We start from the raw sequence: 22,793 nt of genomic DNA, 5'->3' as shown, positions 1-22,793 counted from the left end.
TAATTGATATTTTGCTTCCTCAAAATATTCCTCCTTTGCTTGAAAAACACATTGCATCCTCTCTCTATGATTGCTTGCGGAGGCGAAAGCAGCAGTATCGCGGAATCTAGAGCTAGCTCCCCTACACGACACTTCGGTGGTCTCTGCCACTACAAAAACAGCTACTTTTCTAGTACTTGAACAAACTATAGGTGTGTATATATAATGTCTGAAAACCAGAAGCTTATATTGATTTGTTCCAGGTTGCAGGTTCCTAGCTTAATCAGAGCTGGGAAGTGCAATGACACTCTTGTCATCATCATGTACTCTAAACTTGTTTCTATCAGACTTTAAAATTTTCTTTAATGATACACCAACTGCTACTATCATGACCTATTTGGTAGCAAACACGTCACTGATTTGACTCAGAAATAGTAAGTCCTTAATGAAAAAGGAAAAAGTTTAAATTACTCCCCTCAACTATAGTCAAAGTCTGGATTACTCCCCTCATTTTACCCCCTAAATTATACCATTTGATTCAAATTACCCCCTAATATAATTTTTTTTCATTTTTCCATGCATAGGTGGAGTTTTGAGTTAAAATTTTATAGCATAATAGTACGCACCATAACGCATGTTAGAAAAAATAAATCATATTTTTTATTATTATTTCGATAGGTTAGAATATTTAATAATAAATTAATCCTTGGAGTACAAAATTATATGAAAACTAACGGGGAAAAATTATAAAACTTTTTTTAAATATGTATTGTGATGTCCACTACTACTCTGCAAAATTTGAAATTAAAATTCAACTTGTGTATGGAGAAACAAAAAAGATAAATTGTATTAGAGAATAAAATAAACTAAATGGTATAGTTTAGTGGGTAAATTGAACCAAGTTATAGTTTAGGGGGTTATCCAGATTTTGGCTATAGTTGAGGGGAGTAAATTGAATTTTTTCCATGAAAAAATAACTTCTAATTAGCTGTTGAGATGTGTAGGTTCAGTTCCATCAGGCCTCGAGGGCGTTGCCAATCATTCGTGTCCAGCACAATTCATGTCTCAGCTGTCCTCATAACTTTTTTAGAATCGGAACATACCTGACAAGCACCAGCTTCAATTCTGTATGCCGTTTAGTCATTTCATTTTACGAGTGTGGTTAGCACGTCATAATCCCCTCTTTTGGCTGATGTTCAGCTGGTGTACGTCGCCGAGCTACCGTACCTTCAGTCCTAGAAGAGCGCATTCATCCAGCACTTTCGAGACAGGTTATCCTAATCCATGGCCATAGATAAGACATCACTAACCAGTTTTGAAAAATTTGACACCCTGAGCGAACTGCAACAACGACTAGTTGAAATGCTTTGTATATTAAGCATCGAACGTTGCTGAACTTTTCGCCTTAAAATTAATCTGGATGCTACGTTCTTTTGACTATTACGTTTTTTTTTGTTCCTTTTTGCATGTAGCTGTGACTTTGTGCTGATGATGATTGCCTGGAAAACTGGACGGAATATATGTTGAGCTGTTCTGGTTGGTGCGCAAGTTTAAGTTCATTGCGGGATCTGAATGGCAGCGCCGAACTCTGATTGCGTTGGTTGCCTAGAATAATAGCCAACCATCACAGGCCAGCTCATGATAATTCCCCAGTGGAATGCAGAAGTTGATTGGCCTTTGGCTTGGCTAGCCAGGAAATATACACTGCTTGTCGCCATGCTCAAGAACACACGAGGCATTGCCGCATCGGGATCAGGAGACGTGTGGCGGTTCTGGAGATGGAAGGAGATGCGTCTGCTGCAGTGCTGCTCCATGCTTTCGTACCACCTGTCCCGCGACATGGACGGCCATTTCGTTGCGATCAAGAACAAATTTCTATATTTTCTGACCATTTCGTCTTTCGGAGTGTCTAGGTTAACCTTCTTGCAACAGTTCATAATTCAGGGAGAGCTCATTCTGAGTCAACATACGACGGAAAAAAAGAAATCAGTCTAAAATCCGGCCGGCATAGCCGCATAGGCAAGATAGGATTGGATTCCGTCTAAAAATCTTTCTCCCAAAGCAATGCATCTTAACTGAGCGTTGGATTATGATGTGTACTTTTCAACTGTTTATGCTGAAATACCTGGACCACCAATGAAGAAGCAGAGACGAGAGAAATATTCTACATAACATGCCAAAAACCATGACTGCTGGAGTAGTACAGAACAGGGAAGAAGACGCCGACGAGAGACGGGGGGCAGTCAAAGTACAAGAGATAGAGGACATCGCCGACGTCGAATTCCGGCGATCGATTATTCCTCCAGCTGCCGCCCGCTTCGCGCCGCGCCTAGAATTCCCCGCTCGGCCTCGGCCTCGGCCTCGCCTCTCGCTTTCACACTCCACCATGGCTCGATGCCAAAACCGCAATTAAAAACTTCTACTTGGGCGTATCTGTCAATACACCGAGAGGAGGAAGCCCACTACCCCGTCTCTCTCTGTGGCTCTTTCGTCTTCCTCTCCTCCCCCACCGAGTCGCCGTCCCCTCGCTTTCACCCCACGCGGAAGCAAGAATTCGTCGTCAAAATCTCACCTTCGCGTGTTTCTGTGGATTTTTTTGCTGCTTCCTTGCTGCTATGGGCCTCTGATCCGGGGCTTCGTGGATCTTGGGAAGAGGAGGTGGGGCGGCCGGCCGGCGGCGATCTGGCGGGAAGGAGATGGCCGGCGGGAAGGAGCCGATCGAGGTCAGGTTTCGGCTCTTCGACGGCACGGACATCGGGCCCACCAAGTACGACCCCTCCACCACAGTCTCCGCGCTCAAGGAGTTCATCCTCGCTCGGTGGCCGCAAGGTGAGGCCTATTGATTGGTAGCGCCCGCATGTGCTCCGTCTCGATCTGCTGACAAAATAAGGATGCTTTAGTAATTTTAGGCGCAGAAGTATTCGCCGTGTCATGAGATTCCTGGATCGTGTATTGCTTCTTTTACACTTTGTGCTCATGTTTAGCCTTCCTGCAACCGCCTGTTCTTATGCTTGTGGCGTATGGTGCTCGTGTCATGCTTGATTTTTTTCCTGGATGCATGGTCAATTGAGTAGTGCTCCAGTTTTCTTGTTCAGCTAAGTCCTAGAACTGGTTATGCCTTATTCATTTATTAGCTTCAGCATTATCCTACAACTGGCTATGCAATATTCGTTAATTAGCTTCTGCAGCATCCCATGACTGACTATTCCATCTTTCGATTGTGAAAACAATTGCCAATTTTTGGCAGAAGAGTGAAATAGAGTTTTTTTTTTTGGAAACAGTTGAATAACAAACCATTGGTGGGATGGATGGACAAATAAGGTCCCTTGTTTTGCTTGCTGTAAAAGATGCAAAGAACACATGGCCATGTTAATAATTGTTGTCTATCTTTTTTTTAACTATTTACTCTCCTGTAGTATGTCAACTTGTCAAGGGAGCTCTGGTAGCGCTAAGGAAAGTTTTTAATGGGGAAATTCAACAGTTCAACCTTTCACCGTGAATACACACCTGGCTAATATTTTAGTCTATGATGTTATCTGTTCATCTTATTGGATGAGGGCAAACAATCAATTCTTAACTCTAAATTTTCTGGTTCTCGTGGCTTTGGTGAAATCGTCTAGACATATGTGCTGTTTCTGAATTGAACCTTGGCTTCGTTAAATAGTATATCACATAAAAAATAATCTGGATGTCAGCCAACATTTAAGAATGTTAGTCAGTATGGACTGGACATGAAAGTTACTGACAGACACAACTTATGCACTAAGCAGCAGTTTTCATCTTAACAGTTAAAGCATCTTATGTCTGCCTGCAGAAGCCATTTTGGAACATGTTCAGAAATAATAGTCAATCATGTACTATTGAATAAGTTGTTTACATTGGATAAAAATAATAACTATTCATCAGTAGAATTGCAAATCTAAATTCTGATAATGAATCTATAAGTAATGACAGTTCTCTGATTCTTCCACTTGTTGAAGAACTTCCCTTGGTATGAATTCATGAACTACTTGCATAAGCTGCTCTTACATTCAAACCAAGGTCTAGATCAAGTAAAAAATTAAGCCTTTCTGACTGAATCATATCTGAAACTATACTGCGTTCACTACAAAGCAATGTGTGCTTGCACGTGCCTGCGCTTGTCGACCAACCATACGATGCAAACCATCTTGAACAATTGAACATGATATATTCCTTGTCTCATTGCCAGTAATCTATTTGAAGGGAATCTGCATCAAATTAGCAATTTTTCATTTCAATCTGGGAATAGTGCATTAGCACATTCTATTTTCTGTCTCTGAGATCCTGATTATGCTGGAAACTTTCTGTGTGGTCATATCTCGACCTACATTTAGTTATTTCTCCCCATGCTAATTCTCTTTTCTGCAATCCATGCCTGCTGTTCTTAGTTCTTACTTGCTCTGTTAAATGTTGAATGTAATTTGTTCTTTTCATTTCTGCTAACAGATAAGGATATAGCTCCAAAAACTGTCAATGACTTGAAGCTTATCAATGCCGGAAGGATACTGGAGAATAACCGAACACTTGCAGAGTCCCGTGTTCCAGTAGGAGAGGTCCCAGGAGGTGTAATTACAATGCATGTAGTAGTGCGACCTCCACAAGCTGACAAAAACAGTGGTATTGCCGACAATTTCAGCCTTTTATTCATATCATTTTCTTGGATCTTTTGATGGAGGACCTATATTTCTATTTCCATTTGAAACGAAGTGTACTTTGTGACCAACTTCCAGCGTTTGGAACATACTGCCTTTCAAAATCTTATGGTAGTGAACGCGTCTAGGCGGGCACCTCTGATTAAATACTACAACATGAAAGATGTTTCCAGTTATTCAATGGGAATCTAGACCTTTAGTTTCAGTAGTTTTGTGGTTACCAGCAATACACCCATATTCAAGTTATTAAGCTAGCTGATCTGCTTGTATGCAGGATTTCTTTTTTACTTTGTTTTGGGGTACATGTGGGTGCATGCACTAGTATCACAATTAACCGTGCCTAGATATGCAAACTTTCGAACATAGAACCCACGAGACAAGCATTAATCAGTTCCAGCGCAACAATTCTTGAGGCACTTAGAATTGCCAAGCTAGCACTCGTACCAACTTGATGTGATGGATGTTTGAGCAATAATATGATACATGCCCACTAATAGACATGCCTACTGAATAATTCCTATTTGTGGTTTAATATTATCTCAACTGTTATGCTGAAAGCTACAATGTGATTTACTTCTGACACTTCTGAACATACCTCTAACATGTTGTTCGCCTATAATTTTGCAGAGAAGCAGCTTGCCAATTCCCCCAAGCAGAACAGATGTGGATGCACCATACTCTGATAAGACGCCTGCTTGATGCTGTACAATCTGTGTAGTCCTAGGATTTTGCATCCGCTTTGTTGTGTTCACATGAGTGTGAATTCATTTTGACATCCAATTCTTGAAGCCATTCAAATCCCAAAAGTATATACTAAATATCCGACAAATATGCCTTGGAATGGAGATTTCTGGAGGGCGAATTCTGATCGTCATGTTGTAACAAGCGGGAATGGAGGATTGGATGCTTCCTGTTGTATAAATTGTAATGTCACAAAACAGAAAAAACGTTTCTTCTTCTTTTTTCTTTCCTACTACGTTGACTTTATATCGATTCTTTTTAGCTGTCTCTTTGTCTCGTGTAACAGAAATATTGTATTCATGTATGTATGTAACTCGAAAAAAGGAGTAATGTATGCTGTTCTGGGAAAGGAAAATAGGGGGTTATGATTTTGCATTGATTTTTTGGGAGTGAATCGGTGAATGTGACTTGACCACAGTAGTGATTGGTTCTTATTAGTCTCAACACATATGCGACCTATTCATATATAATTGTAATGTTTGCACAAATTTTTGAATAAGACGAGTGGTCAAACTTAGAGTCCAAAAAGTCAAATGAACAACAATTTGGAATGGAGGGATTAACATGGATCTGTGAACTTTCTGAATGTCTACCCAACCAATCTTAATAATTGAAGTTTGGGAAGATCCGTTAGCCTTCCTTGCTTAGAAACTTGGATTTATTTATTTCAAAAGCAAATATAGCTTGGCTCTTGAATTATCCTCTCGGGTCACTATTTATATTTGAATTTCTCACCAAAGCAAAATGATGCCCTCTTTTTCACCACCTCTAATTAGCCGTATGTGGAGCTCAGGGTAGAAAAAATATTGAATGCATAATTGTTTCTCATATGTTGCTATGTCAAAGACCGAGATCCCAAGGAAAAGCGGGTCATAAATCTTGATCAACATAATTGTTTTTCATATTTTTTGTGGATATTTTATGAACTTATTTTTATGAAAAAATAATTTATTTTTCATAAACTTTTTTATATGTAGTATACTCTATGTACATAATTCAAAAAAATAGAAATGATACAACCAAACGGGCTACTATAGTCGCAATCTCTCTTTTAGCCAAAAACTCGCTGCAACCCATCTCCCATCCACCACTGCCGGCCCACATAGGCACACACGGCCCAAAATCCATCTTCCAGACCTGCAGACCGGCGTCGCCCTCATGGCCTTCCCGTCTCCGATTACACCGTGCCTTCGCCGAGTCGCCGTCTGCCCTAGCTTGCCGTGCCCCCGCCGGCCGCCGCCTTGCGCCCCCAGCTGCCAGCGGCCAGCGCCCGGCCGCTCGGCGCTCGTCGCCGGCGCCCTCGCGCGCGCCGAGCAGGCACAGCCGCGCAGGGCCGCAGGGGTGCCGTGCTGCACAGGGCCGCCGCACACGTGCACAGCAAGAATCCAGCCTGAGAAGTGAACCAAGGTGATTAGGTGAAAATATGTCATTACAATTTGTGATTACAAGTTACTTATGAATTTGTGAAAAATTAGCAGCAATGCAGTGAGTTTTTTTTTCTTCTTCTGAAACTTGAATACTCGTTAGATTTTTATGCTCTATTTATTCAGACGTTACCACTTTGATATGTTGGCTGTTTAGTATATCTGTTATCTATATGTTGAACAATTTCAAGTAATGAACAATTTATGTTGTCGGTACTCAATTATGTGCTATAAGTATGTACTTTAGGCTGTCAAAAAAAATTACACCATATGAAATTTACTTCTGGTGATGGCTTACTAATCCAATCCCAGCGAACACATGGTTTAGTCCACTCTAGATGGGGTTAATCCTTGTATTTTTGTAAAGCTAGTTTATCTGAAGGTCTGAACCCATAGCAACTCTATTGTTACAATTCGTTGAAAAAAAAACTCATGTTACTATTGCCGCATGATGCTACTTTTCTCCCCCACTGTCTTATCTGTTGACCGCCATTGTTGAACCAAAGCTAAACTGTTTTTTGTTGGTAATTTAATCTTTTAATCAAATTTGATGCATCAGCAAACTGGTTAGGCTAATTCGTATATCTTTTCACAGAGGGCTTGTAGGTACAGGTATTTTCGGGGATAACAGCAAGAAACTTTAATAGAACTATACATGCTTCTAATCCGTATAGTATAAGCTTTCGGCACAGTTTTTTTTTTTTTTGCTGGAAGCAGATGTATCAACATATTACCACCAACAATTCAATGAGGCCAAATGATTTGATTGGGGCTCAGGATAGGGTGTCTGCTGAAGGAAATCGCAATTGCTCCTCAAGTGTTCAGTGCACTCCAGAAATTGAGACGAAGTATGTGCATCATGTCTATGATGCCATAGCTCCTCATTTTAGTGCAACAAGATTTGCTAAATGGCCCAAGGTTGCAGAATTCTTGAATTCCCTGAGGCCAGGGTCGGTTGTACTGGATGCTGGCTGTGGTAATGGCAAGTATTTGGGCTTCAACCCTGATTGTTTCTTCATAGGATGTGATATAAGCCCTCCGCTTATTGAGATATGTGCTGGGAGAGGACATGAGGTGTTGGTCGCTGATGCTGTCAACCTCCCGTACAGGGATAATTTTGGTGACGCGGCGATTTCAATTGCTGTGTTGCATCATCTAAGCACTGATGATAGGCGGAGGAAGGCCATAGAAGAGCTAATCCGTGTTGTCCGGAGAGGTGGTCTGGTGCTCATCACAGTCTGGGCTAGGGAGCAGGAAGACAAGTCATTGCTCAACAAGTGGACTCCCCTTTGTGAGAAGTACATTGAAGAGTGGGTTGATCAGAGCAGTCCTCCAATACGTAGTCAATCTGCAAGTCTTCTGGAAAGCATTGCAGAAACCGATGAAGATGCTGGTGTAGTGAATCAAGCAGATGACCGATTGAAGAACTGTCATGATGGCATTGAGGATAAGACCATTACGGCCTGTAGTAATTCAAATGCTGATAGGAATGAGAAAAACCAGCAGGAATACTTTGTCCCGTGGCATCTACCATTTCACCGAGCTGAAATTGGTGGTGCATCTGCTGCTGCTCTTGAGAGCGGATTTGCAAAGAAAGATGAGAAGAAGGGCACGGTGGTCTACAATCGTTATTATCATGTCTTTGTTGAAGGAGAACTTCAAAGGTAGAGTATTCTTACTCTTCATTCATACAAAGAAGTTTACTTACTGCCCCTCTTGTTTTTAAGTACCTGCATAAAGTCACATCCTGCATTTGTGTCACCAATACACCATAGTAGTGATGCCTCATAGAAGCTTTCCTCCTCAGGGTTTTGATTTGAGTTATTCTGCTGTTTTATTTGTGATTCTATTGTCTTGATCAATATAAATATGTTTGTTAGTTGCAAAAGGCCGCCAAAAAATGGAATGGCTAAAAAGAATGATACCACCTGTTACAAGCAGTTTGATGACATTGAAATTTGGCTGGCTGTCTTGTACTCTTTTATTGAATCTTTGTTGATTAGAGGTAATCTTTTTTTTTTTGAGTAATTTGATTAGAGGTAATCCGGAAAGGCTACCTTTATACTTCTATGGCATTCAGGTCGCTACCTGTCACTTTGGTTGTCTTATCAGGGTTGTAAGTGCAAATGTCATTGTAGAGAAGAAAACAGAATATGCCGCTTGCACTTCATAAGCATGTATTATTTTCATTTTGCTGTATGCCTATATCTCAGTTCTTTTGATTCAGAATATCTCATATCATTAATTTCTTAATTTCAGATTAGTCTTTGGAATAAAGAGCGCCGCTATTGTTGACCAGTTCTATGACAAATCCAACTGGTGCATTGTTGTCAAGAAGCTTTGAGCTGCAGGGAAAGGGATGGGCAGAAGAAGTCATCTGAAGCTGGTATTTATGGGAACCTCAGTGGTAGGCAAACTCACTGTTTTGAGCTCGAAATGTCTGAGGCTGACCGCCGACTCAAGCAACCTTTTGTTCGATACTTAATGAGTGTTTGCCTGTTCAGCATCGCAATTTAAGTCTTATCTTACGTCAGATTGCCCAATTTTGAGGGCCATCTGGACTTGTAGAAACTTTTCTGTCATTCTTATTGACGTTGTGAATGATTGCTTATACTGTTTTGATATATGATGAATTTCGGTTCTTTCATGTAAAATGCAGCCTGTCGTTTGAACTATCGCATGATGGACATGTTACGCATCAGTTATGCCATTCCAGTTCGCCGTTTTATGTCAGCAATGACAGACCTGTAATAAATGAAGAGTAGTAGAATACAGACAACATGAATTCTAGTGATGTCCAACGACCAACTCGAGGCAAAAATTCCTAAGCTGATATAACCACATAATGAGTGTACAAGATTTTGCCGAAGCATGAAAGGTGTAAGCATTCATCGATAGGGAAAGAGGAGGAACATCTGAGCAACTGCCCATATAGCTCAAAGTACACTTAACGGTTTCTGGTGTAGATCGAATGTGTTCTTTTCTGATGTCAGGCAGTTTGACGAGCTTCTTCAAACGGGCCGCCTATGTAGCAGCTACTTGCCAAACGCTTAAATTTGGCTTGATAGAAGCAGCTGTTTCTGAATTGCCTGCAGAATTTGCACTTGGCTTGCTTGCATTGTTTGCGGCTGATGATGTCCTGGGTTTCCTCTCAGAGGTGCCAAATGCTTCCAAAGCGTCCAGGAAGAACTTTTTATTCGGAACGATCCCCTGCTTATTCATTCTCTCGAGCAACTTCTGCACAAGTACCTTATCGTTTACCTTGGTGTAGGCCTTGTAGAGCAGCTTGTATGTGGAACCACTGGGCACAACACCTTTCTGAAGTGCAGTATCCAGCAGCCGATCTGCTTCTGTGTGCAAGCAGTTCATGCAATAGGCATCAAGCATCGCATTCAATGAAGACAGGTGTACTTTGTTTTGTGAGTTGACGAGCTCATCAAATATCTGCCGGGCCCTTGAGACACAATCACAATGTGCATACATCATGATGAGGCATTCCTGCGTCACATAGTTTGGTTTGAATCCCAATTCCTCCATCTTCCCAAGCACAGATTCTGCTTTCTCCCTGAGCCTTGCTTTCCCATAATTTGTTATCATGGAATTAAACGTTGGGTGGGTGGGCCTCTCCTTTGACCGCAGTAAGCTCTTGAACACCTGCTCCATTTTATCGAATGTCTGCTTTCGTCCATATGAATCTATGAGTATATTGAACGTGATCACATCTGGACGGCATTGCTTGCTTTTCATCCGCAGCAACACAGATTCCATCTCTTTGATCATGCCATTCTTCCCATATGCGTCAATCACTCCATTGTAAGTGTATATATCAGGAGAGACTATACTTTCATCCAGATCCTTGAACAAGATGTCTACCTGCTTGGTATCACCAGCCTGAGCAAAAGCTCTTAAAAGAATGTTGTATGTCACAATCGTTGGCTGGCATCTCTCTATACACTTCATCTTCTCAAAATAGCCAAGAGCTTTCGCCAAAGCCTTACTCTTATCTCGGGAATGCAGATGCGCACCGATAAGAGAGTTATACACAGAAGTGTCTGGTTTGCACCCACTGTTCCGCATCTGAGAGAATAGCCACATTGCCATACGTATCTGGCCTTTCCTTCCCATTACTGATATTAACTTGGAGTAGATGCCATTGTCAGCAACATACCACCTTTGTTTCTGCATCCATCTGAAAACCTAGCAAAATACGATAATATGGAATCAGTAGTAAAAAAAAGTTTGCAACATACCACCTTTGTTTCTGCATCCATCTGAAAACCTAGCAAAACACGACAATATGGAATCAGTAGTTAAACTAAAATATGGCTAAATGATTCTGTGATTATATTGGTGTTCACAGAGAATCAGTGAAGGGCATAGAAAAGAATGCCACCCGTGGTAAGATTCAGCAGCTAAATAGCATGGAGAAGTGCAGTCCTTCGTTCTCTGGGAGGATCTGAGTACTGGAATCATCTTCTTGATAGATAAATTAGAACCAGTATACTACCCACATACAGAGAGAAACAGTGGTTCATGAATCATCACGAGTTCATGACCCACAGACCAATCCTAAGTTTCTAACCCAAGATTTGCAATGCTCAAGTTTCCACAATAACTCCAGGGGTAAGTATACATGAGTACACGATTCATGTGCTGACCTCGAGACACTGGAGCCATGCGTCGCGGCGGCCGAGCTCCTCGAAGAGGAGGAAGCAGTGCTCGGTGCGGACCACCCGAACGTGCCGGTCCAGTACCGGGACCAGCCGCTCCTTGCCGCCGCCCGTCCTCCGCAGGAGCGAGCGCACCAGCTCTGCCGCCTCAGCCGCCTCGTCCACCCCCTCCGCCGCCGCGGCGCCCGCGCCCCGCCGCTTGCTCCTGGCCGCCAGCGCTACAAGGCGCGCGGCGGCGGTGGCGGCGCCCGCGCCTTGGCTCGGGGACGGCGGGTGGCGCTGCGGCCATGGTTTCGATGTGCTCGAGTACGCGAGCATCGGGTTGGATCGAAGGAAGGGTAGGGCTTAGTCTCGCATTGGATTGCGCTGTGGTCGCACAGCTCGCAGCGCCGGGAGGGGAGGGGAGGAGCTCCCGCCGCGGTGTCTGGGATGGCCGGTTGGGCCGCCGCGGGGGAGCGAAGGGGATAGCCGGATAGGGGAGGCGGGTTTTGACTAGTGGAATGTGAACGGTTGAGATCGGTGAATGGACGGCTGAGATTAGAGGAATTACGGGAAAATTAAGCATAAAATAAGATCCGTTTGGACCGGGGATTTGAACCCGACGTGAATCGAACACGCAACCTTCTGATCTGGAGTCAGACGCGCTACCATTGCGCCACGGATCCTTAGTGTCATCTCTCCATAACAAGCATAGAAATACCAATAGCAGCCCCCGCGTTCAAACTCGCAATTGTTTGTGGAATTGCTGCTTTGGGCATGTAATTCACAGCGTGCAGGGGAATATCAGCTAAGCATCACTGTGACTCATCACCCCGGAACAAATATCAGCTAAGCGTCACTATTCACTGGCAAGTTTCGTGCACGCCTTCGTCGTTAGCTCAGTGTTGCAGCAAACGAAGACACCAACCACGGTACGAGGACACACGAGTGGCCGAATTGCCGGCGTGCCCGCCCGTACAAAACTCGGTAGTTTCAAACGAACATATAGGCACCAGAGTGAGCACCTGATGCATTTTGCGGCATAGTTACGGAGCGCAAGGCAGCAAGCAGACGCGGCATGATCTTATTTCCCGGTGGACAAGGACAACAATTCACAGGCATCCTATACTAACTTCCTCAAACCGCAGCACTATCAGCGGGTATGTATTTCAGAGGGGAGGAGCAAACTCAGCTTATATACTTGCGTGTTTTAAACATATTACAGCGCCAACCACAAAAATAGGAGGAAAAAGAGTTGCATAGGCTCCCCGCCAAGAAATGGAAAGAGAGATGCAGAAAAGAATGCCCGTCCATATGTATTTGAGCCACCACCATTGATCTGCAGGTTTGACGGGGAGAAGACCAACATTCCCACTTGATTCTCACAATTCCCAGAGAGTAGCAGCTGCAAAGATGAATAACCACTTCAAATTTAGATTGGCAATCGGCAAAAATTAAATTGACAGTTCTGCAGCTCAAGAACAGTTGGGTGCAAGTCTGGAAGATCCGAGTTTGGCAATTGGGGCGTTCGTGTTTATATGATCTGAATTATTCTACTCGTTTAGGCATTCTGATTTCTGAACCTTCCTCTTCCCACCCAAAGTGTGTAATCGCATCGCACCTAGCGTTCATTGAAGCTATAAGCTACTTATGTTTACAAATCAACACCATAGATTATGCCAAGGCTTTGCACAAAATCATTACATTTTCACCATTTCCACCACTTTCTCTACTTTAGAACCAATTTTAAGTAGTTTCTTCCTTGTATGTCTCCACTTAAGTCTGAAATATGAAAGAACATCTATCAACATTGCGGAGATGACACAGAACTTAGCTATACACTTTGTCTTCAAATTATGCACAATGCTAGGAAGCCAAGGCAAGCGCACAATACGAATCCTGGAATCCAGTTATATAGTATTCATCACTCATTCAACCAGAGAATGATACAGAAGAAGAGCAGGGGGAGCAGGATGGACCTAGGCTTCAAGGGCGAGGATTGACGCCTAAAGCCGGATCAGACTTCGAGGGCAACGGAGGGCAACTCGAACTCTGAGGCGATCTCCTCAATCTGCTTCCGGACGCTCATGTCGATGAGGTTGGATCCGTCGCGGCCGTACTGCACGGTGAAGCCGGCGATGAGCTCCGGGTCGAGCTGTGTCTTGAGGCGGACGTTCTTGGCGCCGGTCATCTTCTGGACGTGCTGCGCGATCTGCGCGAGGTCCTGCGATTCGAGCTGCACGACGGAGGTGACGGTGGCGAGCTCAGTGCCGCTGAGCGCGTTGTAGACGTTCTCGAACTCGGCGACGATCTGCGGCACGATGCCCGCGCGGAAGTTGTCAACGACGACGTTGAGGAAGTTGACGACGTGCGGCTGCAGCTCGGACGACTTGGCGATCTCGTCGATGAGCTGGGCCTTCACCTCGCGCGGCACGGTGGGGTTGTCGAAGAACTCGGCGACGGCCTCGTCGGCGAAGATCTTCTCCAGCTTCTCCATGTCGGACACGGTCTTCTCGAGGGTGCCGTTCTCGGCGGCCACCTCGGACAGCGCGGTCGCGTAGCCCTCCGCCGCGGCGTCGGCCGCGGCGCGGGGCCTGGCGAGGTCCCCGCGGCGGCGGGGCGGGGCCAGGCGGAGCGAGGGGAGCCCCCGCGCCGCACTGGCGAAGGAGGCGGACCGCGGCGCCGCGCCGGAGGAGGGGGATACCGCCGCGGAGGCCGGGCGGAGGGTGAAGGAGGCGAGGCGGAGCGCGGCCATCGCGTCGCGGAGCGGGCGGTGGCAGTGGAGGACTCGGGGAGGCAGTGCGGCTTGGCTCTCGCTGGCTGGCCTGGCCTGGCTTTGGTTTGGGGAGGGCGAGATGGGGGAAGAGGGGTTTGGGGGTGGGGAGCGGACGGGCGGGATGCGGCGGCCGCCGGATCCCACGGCGGTGGGGCTCGAGGGCGTGGCGTGGCGTGGCGTGGCCGGAGAAGTGTGGCCGGGGGTGGGATGAGGTGGATAAGAAACGGATGGACGGTCGTGCGCCCGTGCCGACACCATAGATAGCGCCATAGCGGCCGCAGGGGGAAATGGTTTTTTATTAAGCATACCTGTATTAGATTAGTTGGAAAACAAACAGCACGGTTCCAGATACTGAAGGACAGGAAGGACAGGTATCCACCAACTTTGCACAAAAACCCCTATCACATAAGAGAAATACAAACAAGACTGAGAGGAGCTCTGTGCCTGCCACCAACAGCTTCCGCCATGCATCCTCGCAGCTGCAGCTAGCACTAGGAACCAGAGACGGCCAACGGCGGAACCAGGGGGGGCTAGCAGGGGCCACGGCCCCCCTAAGGCTGAAATTTTTTTTTGAACCTCTCTCTTTTTTGCAGTATATAACAAATAATTAGATAAGTGATTCTACAACAAATTCAATATCTAGTAGCTCACGTTGTATTTTCAATTAAAATCAAGTACATAGTCTAAGAGGCAATAACTACAAGCAAAAAGTAGTATGTTTTGCATAGCTTCCTCACCGACTTTTGATGAAAGCTCTATCAAAATATCATTTTCAAAATGATTTTATCATGGGAGCCGTGAATAAAGCCATAAAACGGCTTTGCCTGCGAGCAAAAAATTGTGGCTTCTCGCGGCTACCATGATCCTAGGCGACTGAAGCCGTTTTAGGAAACAATTTTTTAACACAACTTCAGTTTCTACTTCATCAAAAAACTGTACCAGAGCTATTTTAGGAGGAGCCGCAGCGGCGCAGCCAGGGTTAACGCTACGTACAGTTTGCCTGGTACCGATGCACCAGGGTAATGAAAAATTTAGCACTAGCTAGACTTGCATTTACCATGTATTGTTAATTTTTTTTATGGTCTTTAACGGTTGCACCATGATAATTTTAGAGGTAGCTTCGCCCCTAGCCGCAGACATGGCACATAGACTCTGAATCGTTTTTGCAATGGTATAACAAACTAACGGACGCCTCAGCCGAACTGAAGACATACATACGTCGCAGTAACGCCACCGGCCGCCGCCATGGCCATATGTTGGCTTAGCCTCTTGGCCCCCCCTTCAAAAATTTTCTGGTTCCGCCGCTGGAGACGGCGACAACCACCAGAAACCAGGAGGGCGCGCCAAATCGCCGAAGCTTTAGTAGGAGCCACAAAAGAAGCCGCCCCAAAGGACGAGCAAAAACCCGATGTAGCGCAGCGGCCGGGGAAGCACCCCACGCGCACCTGGTCCAGGGCCATGGCAAGCCGCCAAAACACGCCGTGAAGAACCATGGACACACACCACCACGCCAACAAACCCAGCACCAGGCCTTCTCTTCCAACAACAAAGGGCTCGGCCGCCGCCACAAGAAGCAGGAGCGGCACATATCTATGGGCTCCAGAGCAGACCCTCCTATAGTAGTCGTAGAAGACAGAACTAGAGAGGTCGAGCCACCCGTACCTCAAGATGGCGCCGGAGCCAACGCCATCATGACGAGAAGGATGGAGGCACTTATTCCTCTGCAGCGACGTCGATCTCACCTCGACATCGTCGCCTAGAAGACAAAGCTCCCTCCCATGTCGGATCGCCGTCATGGGAGGAGTATTGCGGACTAGCGGTCACCGTTTCGACGCCTCGGTCAGCAAACACAAATTTATACCTTTTTTTTCTTTTGAAAAGGAAAACAAGTCCATGACACAGCGCGCACAAAGCTGAATTGAGCTCAAGGATTTAGTCATTTCATTTTGTTGATCTGCTGTCTTAGGACCGAGCAGAACTCATGTTGTAGGTTTTCTAACGGACCAAGTGTTGATAAGTCAGACAGTATGCCCGCATTCCAACCTAACCTGGACAGTCTTACCAATCAGCATTAATTCAATCAACCCTTCTGTTTGTTTTTCAGGCCCAGTTTGGTATTTTCAGTTTAAGTCATAAGTCCCGTCACATCGCATGTTTACACACCAATTAAGAGTACTAAACATAAACTTATTACAAAATATTTTCATAGTCCATAGTTTGACCACTAATTGCTACAATAATCATCCACTAATTATGCATTAATTATACTTAACAGATTCGTCTAGAGCCCTGATTGCAACTTATGCAATTAGTTTTAATTAAAATTGGCATCTAAATATTTGAATTGGCATCTAAATATTCGATGTGAACTTAAAAAAACAAACGAGACCTAAGGCTGATGTCCAGCTGGTAAAGGGCAAACAGTCAGCTGTACCAATAAACCCTCGGTCCAAGACAACTTAGCGAAGCTCAGTCCTTCCCCATTTCTATGTGAGCTCACCGCACTTGCATTCCATCGGAAACCAATATTCAACAAATCCCAGAATTCACCAACAAAATAATAAAACTGTAACTTAGAAAAGATTAACCATACATATATAATATGTCAAGATTGGTAATATGTTAACAGGAATTCTGAATTCATACTAAGTAATATTGATAATATGTTGCCAACACTCCTGCATGCTATTCACAAAGTAAGATTGATAATATGTTAACAGGAACTCTGAATTCATACTTAGTACCATGAAGACTTCGATTAAGCAGCTATTGTGAAAGTACTATATCCAAACAAGAAGCCAGCTAATTCAGTAGGGTTTGTAAAGCAGGAAGGCAAAAGCATTGGAAAGCAGAATCAGGCAATCCAAATATTTCATACTTCAGAGACATTAGGTGCAGGCTTGAACACATGATTTGTAATCAAGACACCAGAAACCCAAACTGAAGTGAGCATGGTTTAACATGTCAATGTATCAACTCAGTTTGTTACCGAGGTAGTAGAATAGACCTTCAACATCAGTCAGGGTTTGATTTATGGAACTTGCCCTGCACAGGCAGCAGCATAAGCCTTTGTCAGCCCTGGAAACTCTTCTTGCAACGGTCTAGGAACCACTCTATGAATCTCCTCCCTGAACTATGATGCGGAAACCACATTATGCATGTCAATATTTTGTTTCACAAGCCCCTTCGCCTTCAGAACCTTTATGACATAATGCCAAGTTGGTTCTGTGTGCTATAGAAGAGCATTGCCGGTCTGCGCACGATGCACTAAGGATGGATCCCATCGAACCTCAACCTTCAGGAACTCCACCTGCCCACCATTTCGCGAGGTGGGTTAGTCAATTGTTTCGACCGAAAGTGTTCGGCAGCAGGAGCGTTGCGGCCGTGGACTGCACCACACCTCATTCTTTCTAGGTTACTTTAACTCAAAGTTTCCACATAAATTATTTTCTGTTCTTTTTCAAACCATATCCCCTCTAATCCTTAACCTAATGAAACCAAAAAAAGCCTACTACCTTTCACAGCTCCTCTAATCCTTTGCATCCTTTCAAAATTTTGAAATTCCTTATGCACCCAACCAAACAATATCTAATTAAATGATCTTCCTGGCTGATAATGTTTCCAAACAAACAAAATTAGATAAATGTTTCACTGAAATGGAAATTTAATTAACCTAAGTACTCATCATTCATCCCAGGTTATCTTAGCCAAGGTTTCAAGTTTTTCCAAATAATGCCAGGAGCTCTGCCTTGCATTATAGAATGAAAGAAATTACAACTATGGAAAGTAGTCCCAGAAAAAAGGATGGAAACAGGAGTCGAAACACCCCTTTGAGCTATAACAACAGCAATTCCAACTCAAGAGCAACAGTGGCAACAAGAACAAGCATAGAGCTGGACAGCTGGCGCACGTCAATAGCTATTGTTACAGTCTAAATGTTAAACTAAAGTTCCTAAAAAGCAATAAAGCAAATCGCTTCACAAAGAAGGATATTTCTTTTGTTTTTCCTTTTTGAGGGAAACAGGAGGGGCAAAACCCTATTGGTTATATATAAATAAATAAACAGAATCAGTATCCATTACAAATAAGAAAGTGAAAAAAGAAGGATATTTCTACCGAACTGATATCAATGAGCAGTGTTACATTTCGAAAATCGAAGTTCATAAGGCATATTGACTGCATACTACAGTCTATTCAGCAGCAAGTTCACATCTATGATTTGGCAGGCATATAATAACTTAGCAGGGAATCAAACTTAGTTCTTTCAAACGCCTCAGAGATATCAGCATGCAAGCATGATAACAGAATGAGTACTCTGATAACCAGATATCCTGTCTAAAGCGAAAGAGATGTAACATCTTACCGCATCAACATATACCAACTTGCAAGGCAGAATTGATATCCAACAGTTCTAGTTCAGCATCTCACAGTTATAGTTCAGTGGCCATTTGGCCTCTGCAAGCAGCAGCATAAGCTTCTATGAGCCCTGGAACACTTTTGTTATAAGGGAGAAGGAACTTTTCCACAAACCTCTCCTCCGCTGGACAAACTGCTGTGTAAAAGTCAATCTCTTTGCTCAGAAACCCCTTTGCCTTCAGAATCCTTAAGACACAATGCCGGGGCATTAGCCGCTTCTCTATGCTATAACCGAGGATTGCTGGTCTCTGCAAGACGTATGAAGGTTCCAATCCAACCTCCACCTTCAGAAACTCCAGTATGCGCCCTATCTTACTCTCTGAACGTGTTACAACTGTCGGCATCTTGCGCATCAGATTGCCCAGCTCGGCCTCAGAGCATCCAACAACCTTCTTCAGGAAACTGAGCTTCGCATTGAGCCTTCCAGCATTTAAGCTGTAGATGGCAGGCATGACGTTCTTGAACATCACAGAATTGCGTGGAACGCCGAGCTCCTCAGCACGCGCTGCAATTTCCTTCAGATGCTGTGGCTGCGTTAGGAGCATCCTCGACTTCATTAAAAAGTGCTTGCCAATATCATCGTCAGTTAGGCCACACTGGTGCAGGAATGCTATGTTGGGCCTGACAACAGTCTCAAGGTCTGAACGGAGGAGGTAGCTGCTCCTGTTTAGGGCGGAGTGCACCCTGTCGAAGGATCCCAAAAACGAGAGGTAGAACGCGAGCCGGGAAATCTTGACGGGGCTAAATAAGACTTCAGGCGTGACGGCGATTAGACGGGAGATCTGGGGAGGCGAGAGGCCGATTTCGCGGAGCTGGCCGATGCGGGGGATTAGGGTTGTGTCCACCTTGGCGCTGAGGAGCAACGGGTAGCTGGCGACCGCCGCGGCGACGTCGGCTTCGGCGAGGCCGATGCCCGCGAGGAAGGCGCGCACGGCGTCTGGCTTGACGGGGGACCTGAGGTGGGAGAGGTACTTGGAGACCTTCCGGGCCTGCGCTGCCTTGAGGCCGCAGCTGGAGACGAGGTACTCCTCGGCGAGGAATCCGACGGGCGGTGTGGCGGCGGCGGTGGTGGATAAGGAGAGGCGGTGGAGGGAGGCGGCCGCGCGGAGGGCGGAGAGGAGGCGCTGTTTGAGGGTGAGCATTTCGGCGGCGGCGGCGGCGGCGGCGGCGAGCACTTTTCGCCGCTCGCGTGGGCCCCGATATTTGCCAGCTCGCTTGGGCCGGACTGTTTCGGCGGAAGCGGCGGGGCCCGCGACCGGGCATAGAGACGGGAACAACAGGGAGTTTCTTGGGCTCGATTGTAATCTCCTTTTTTCTTTCAAAGATGTTTTTGTAAGACGTACGATGTAAACTATCAAAAATTTCTATAAAAAAATATAAACCCGGTTTCTGAAGAAAAAAAGACGTTTAATATGCGGTTCAGGACTGCAGGTAAGTTAATAACCATGGTTACCTTGCTTCCTGACTATCTACTTGTGAAGCAACCAATAAACATCTGACTTTTTTTTTTCAATTGCAGCCAACCTTTATCAGATCTGAATAATATGCTGTTGAAGTTCATCATCACTATGTTTAGCTGGTTGTATCTGGTGACGATTTGTTATAAGAAAAAAGTACTGCTGGCTGATTGATGGCTGATGTTGATTTGGTGTGAGAGAAAAACACTGTTGGCTGGCAAACCAACTGAACAAAGGTCTTGTTTAGATACATAAAGTTTTGGGTGTAAAGCACTGTAGCATTTTTATTTATATTTGATAATTATTGTCCCGCCATGAGTTAACTGGACTCAAAAGATTTGTCTCGCAAATTATAGACAAACTGTATAATTAGTTATTTTATTTAGCTACATTTAATACTTTGTGCATGCGTTAAAAGATTTGATGGGGAATCTTGTAATGTTTTGGAATTTTGAAGGGAACTAAACAAGGCCAAAGTGCATGAAGACTTAGACATGAGCATAGCCTTCTCCAAAGCACACAATTAGGTCAAGTTATCCTTTAGGCAAAATAGCCAGAGACCATACATGAAAAACCAAGCAACCGCTCAGAAAAAGAAAGTAGCAAGTCTATAAGACAAGTGTGCCAGTACATATTGAAAGAACTAATTCAATGGAATATTCACTTATTCAGTCAACTAACCATGCCCAACTACAGCCGTGAAATACCAGCACACTGGAGTTAATCTATGCCATGTTACGATTGAAAAGAAAATGCACTTGAAGTTCATGAAAATGCATTCTTCTCTAGAATTCTAGATTCTTGACATGGGAAGTATGGCGTCAACTAAAGCTACAAAAAGGTAGCAAAGTCCTAAAATGAAGAATTATTGTAAAACCATATAAGTTTGTCATAGGTAGTAATGAAACCATAATGGTAGCAGCACTAATCATATGGTACAACTGTACCAGTATTTATAAGCATACTATACATCTATATTTGATAATATATATTAATGAATCTTGTAATAGATCCATCAGCTATGAGGTTCAGGTAAAATAGTAAGGCTCACCAAGGAACAGCAGACAACCGATCAGGTCATGATGTCATCTAACTGATTGAGATATATCACAGTATAGATCAAAACACAAGACCTGAAACCAGATTTTACTGGGAATTCATGTAACAAGATAAAAATATCAACAAATGCCAGCCTGGGAGCAGACTGCATTCTTCCTTTCATCGACACACTTTGACTTAAACATTTTGGTGTCAGGTGCCTAATGATCCGGAGACTATCAGTACATGCATAAGATTCTCCAAGAGAACATGAGTTGTGCCAAGTTCTCTTTTTCTACTGAAGCTAAACAAACCATATGTCATGACTAAAGTACTCCATATAGATTCATACAGTTGTTCAAACAAAAGTAGAGAAGCTTCTACATAAAGAATTACATTTCGAAACAAATATGCATACCAGGCAATTCATACAGCATCATGCTGTACAAGTGGCAAACGATCCCCTTCTGTAACTCCTGGGGGTGCAACTAATATTGTTAAAAAATGCATCAACAGAATGGCACTTATAATTCGGGTTATAGTGAAACCTTAGGTTCAGACAAAGTAAATTCAGGTTATAGTGAAACCTTAGGCTCAGACAAAGTAAATTCAGGCTATAGTGAAACCTAAGGCTCAGACAAAATAATGACACCATTACCGTTGCCGAAGTTGAGAATATATTACAAGGAATCCATAATACATACCAGCAACACATCAGTCAAATCTAAAAATTCATTTGCTATCAAATAAGTTAGCTGCACTACAGCTAGACTAGGAGAAAAACATCCTTTATCTTTATACAGATAGGCTGGACACAAGCTAGTAAGCTGCATGAAGCAAGAAAACTGCAACCGAGAACCAAATGAAGATCTTCCAAACAAGGTACATGCTTAACCACAACATGAGTAATCAGTTCGCACAAATTCCGAACTGAAGCAAGCATAATTTAAATTTCTGGAGGCAGAATGGGCACCCACATGACACAAAATCAACCTGTTTTTCTTGGGTAATAATTTGATGGAAGCTATCATGAGGATGCTCAGATGAGTTTCGACATACAGCAACAGGAAATGCAGCACCTGATTTTGTCATTACATCCATATTCTTTTTTTAAGAGAATTACATCCACATTCTTAACCCTATAACTGATACAGAAGGTTCATCTAGCTGAGAAAAAGCTCATGGACTCTATAATTCACGAAAGGCACCACCTGAAGCAGTGATTATATATATTCTTAATCCTATAGCCGATACAGCATGTTCACCTAGCTGAGAAAAAGCACAGACTCATAGTTCAGGAAAGGCAGCAGCTGAAGCAGTGATTGCATCAGTATTCTTAATCCTATAACTTGTACTGAATGTTCACCTAGCTGAAAAAATGCTCAGATTCATAGTTCAGAGAAGGCAAGGGTAAGCACATGACCATAAAAACACGATCAGTGAGATTAATTTCTTAACCAACATCATTCTGTGTATACCAATGGTCTGGGTGAAGCAGAACGGTGGGCAGGAATATTTTGTCAAAAACTGGAACTTGCTATTGAATAAACAAATTTAAATGAAAAGTCAAGGAGCCATATTTGTCCCCAAAATCCTAAAACTCAATATACATCCCATGTTTAAAAACTGACAGGTCATAA

The 22,793-nt window shown here is 44.0% G+C and overlaps 5 protein-coding genes and 1 non-coding gene across 12 annotated transcripts; 2 read left to right on the top strand and 4 right to left on the bottom strand.

Annotated features, from left to right (window-relative positions):
* The first annotated feature begins 2,357 nt into the window (after window positions 1-2,357).
* Window positions 2,358-5,772, top strand: LOC120641949 (membrane-anchored ubiquitin-fold protein 3). Of its 2 annotated transcripts, none has more exons than XM_039918306.1 (3): window positions 2,358-2,808; window positions 4,447-4,614; window positions 5,280-5,772. In XM_039918306.1, the coding sequence occupies exons 1-3, from the start codon at window positions 2,676-2,678 to the stop codon at window positions 5,333-5,335; spliced, it is 357 nt and encodes a 118-aa protein (XP_039774240.1). In that variant the 5' UTR covers window positions 2,358-2,675; the 3' UTR covers window positions 5,336-5,772. The 2 variants fall into 2 exon arrangements, with proteins under 2 accessions (XP_039774240.1, XP_039774233.1); XM_039918299.1 differs by having other exon boundaries at window positions 4,447-4,617.
* Window positions 5,773-6,532: 760 nt separating this feature from the next.
* Window positions 6,533-9,471, top strand: LOC120641935 (tRNA (carboxymethyluridine(34)-5-O)-methyltransferase-like). Of its 3 annotated transcripts, none has more exons than XM_039918277.1 (3): window positions 6,533-6,800; window positions 7,413-8,481; window positions 9,077-9,471. In XM_039918277.1, exons 2-3 carry the CDS (start codon window positions 7,535-7,537, stop codon window positions 9,159-9,161), a joined length of 1,032 nt encoding a protein of 343 aa, XP_039774211.1. In that variant the 5' UTR covers window positions 6,533-6,800; window positions 7,413-7,534; the 3' UTR covers window positions 9,162-9,471. The 3 variants fall into 3 exon arrangements, with proteins under 3 accessions (XP_039774211.1, XP_039774203.1, XP_039774218.1); XM_039918269.1 differs by having other exon boundaries at window positions 6,556-6,800; window positions 7,535-8,481; XM_039918284.1 differs by having other exon boundaries at window positions 6,557-6,808; window positions 7,535-8,481.
* A 74-nt stretch (window positions 9,472-9,545) lies between these two features.
* LOC120641930 (pentatricopeptide repeat-containing protein PPR5, chloroplastic) lies at window positions 9,546-11,948 on the bottom strand. Its single transcript, XM_039918257.1, has 2 exons — window positions 11,476-11,948; window positions 9,546-11,014 (listed from the first exon to the last, which is right to left on the bottom strand). Exons 1-2 carry the CDS (start codon window positions 11,803-11,805, stop codon window positions 9,842-9,844), a joined length of 1,503 nt encoding a protein of 500 aa, XP_039774191.1. The 5' UTR covers window positions 11,806-11,948; the 3' UTR covers window positions 9,546-9,841.
* Window positions 11,949-12,080: 132 nt separating this feature from the next.
* Window positions 12,081-12,152, bottom strand: TRNAW-CCA. Its single transcript has one exon. It is a non-coding gene; the product is annotated as a tRNA-Trp (tRNA).
* Window positions 12,153-12,529: 377 nt separating this feature from the next.
* LOC120641902 (ATP synthase delta chain, chloroplastic-like) lies at window positions 12,530-14,527 on the bottom strand. 2 transcript variants are annotated; one of them, XM_039918218.1, is made up of 2 exons: window positions 13,446-14,527; window positions 12,530-12,871 (listed from the first exon to the last, which is right to left on the bottom strand). In XM_039918218.1, exon 1 carries the CDS (start codon window positions 14,510-14,512, stop codon window positions 13,484-13,486), a length of 1,029 nt encoding a protein of 342 aa, XP_039774152.1. In that variant the 5' UTR covers window positions 14,513-14,527; the 3' UTR covers window positions 12,530-12,871; window positions 13,446-13,483. The 2 variants fall into 2 exon arrangements, with proteins under 2 accessions (XP_039774152.1, XP_039774159.1); XM_039918225.1 differs by lacking the exon at window positions 12,530-12,871 and adding an exon at window positions 13,074-13,248.
* A 312-nt stretch (window positions 14,528-14,839) lies between these two features.
* Window positions 14,840-19,907, bottom strand: LOC120641918 (transcription termination factor MTERF8, chloroplastic-like). Of its 3 annotated transcripts, none has more exons than XR_005662445.1 (3): window positions 18,773-19,907; window positions 18,606-18,697; window positions 14,840-17,552 (listed from the first exon to the last, which is right to left on the bottom strand). XR_005662445.1 is itself a non-coding variant. In XM_039918237.1 (2 exons), exons 1-2 carry the CDS (start codon window positions 19,798-19,800, stop codon window positions 18,673-18,675), a joined length of 1,053 nt encoding a protein of 350 aa, XP_039774171.1. In that variant the 5' UTR covers window positions 19,801-19,906; the 3' UTR covers window positions 18,268-18,672. The 3 variants fall into 3 exon arrangements, 1 of the variants encoding a protein (XP_039774171.1); XR_005662447.1 differs by having other exon boundaries at window positions 14,840-17,287; XM_039918237.1 differs by lacking the exon at window positions 14,840-17,552 and having other exon boundaries at window positions 18,268-18,697; window positions 18,773-19,906.
* Between the last annotated feature and the right edge of the window lie 2,886 nt (window positions 19,908-22,793).

This window comes from Panicum virgatum, chromosome 1K (genome assembly GCF_016808335.1).
Source record: "Panicum virgatum strain AP13 chromosome 1K, P.virgatum_v5, whole genome shotgun sequence".
NCBI lineage: Eukaryota > Viridiplantae > Streptophyta > Magnoliopsida > Poales > Poaceae > Panicum > Panicum virgatum.
Note: the sequence above shows the minus strand (reverse complement) of the source record. Positions and strands in the feature narration are given on the sequence as shown.

What these genes read in the sequence shown, in the direction of transcription:
- LOC120641949 (XM_039918299.1), top strand. Translation starts at nt 2,676, where the DNA reads ATGGCCGGCGGGAAGGAGCCGATCGAGGTCAGGTTTCGGCTCTTCGAC. An exon ending in CCTCGCTCGGTGGCCGCAAG is followed by an intron (nt 2,809 to 4,446) that starts GTGAGGCCTATT and finishes TTCTGCTAACAG; the next exon opens with ATAAGGATATAGCTCCAAAA. An exon ending in ACAAGCTGACAAAAACAGTG is followed by an intron (nt 4,618 to 5,279) that starts GTATTGCCGACA and finishes ATAATTTTGCAG; the next exon opens with AGAAGCAGCTTGCCAATTCC.
- LOC120641935 (XM_039918277.1), top strand. Translation starts at nt 7,535, where the DNA reads ATGTATCAACATATTACCACCAACAATTCAATGAGGCCAAATGATTTG. An exon ending in GTTGAAGGAGAACTTCAAAG is followed by an intron (nt 8,482 to 9,076) that starts GTAGAGTATTCT and finishes TCTTAATTTCAG; the next exon opens with ATTAGTCTTTGGAATAAAGA.
- LOC120641930 (XM_039918257.1), bottom strand. Translation starts at nt 11,805, where the DNA reads ATGCTCGCGTACTCGAGCACATCGAAACCATGGCCGCAGCGCCACCCG. An exon ending in CATGGCTCCAGTGTCTCGAG is followed by an intron (nt 11,015 to 11,475) that starts GTCAGCACATGA and finishes GTATTTTGCTAG; the next exon opens with GTTTTCAGATGGATGCAGAA.
- LOC120641902 (XM_039918218.1), bottom strand. Translation starts at nt 14,512, where the DNA reads ATGGCGCTATCTATGGTGTCGGCACGGGCGCACGACCGTCCATCCGTT.
- LOC120641918 (XM_039918237.1), bottom strand. Translation starts at nt 19,800, where the DNA reads ATGCTCACCCTCAAACAGCGCCTCCTCTCCGCCCTCCGCGCGGCCGCC. An exon ending in GTTTGTCCAGCGGAGGAGAG is followed by an intron (nt 18,698 to 18,772) that starts GTTTGTGGAAAA and finishes TGCTGCTTGCAG; the next exon opens with AGGCCAAATGGCCACTGAAC.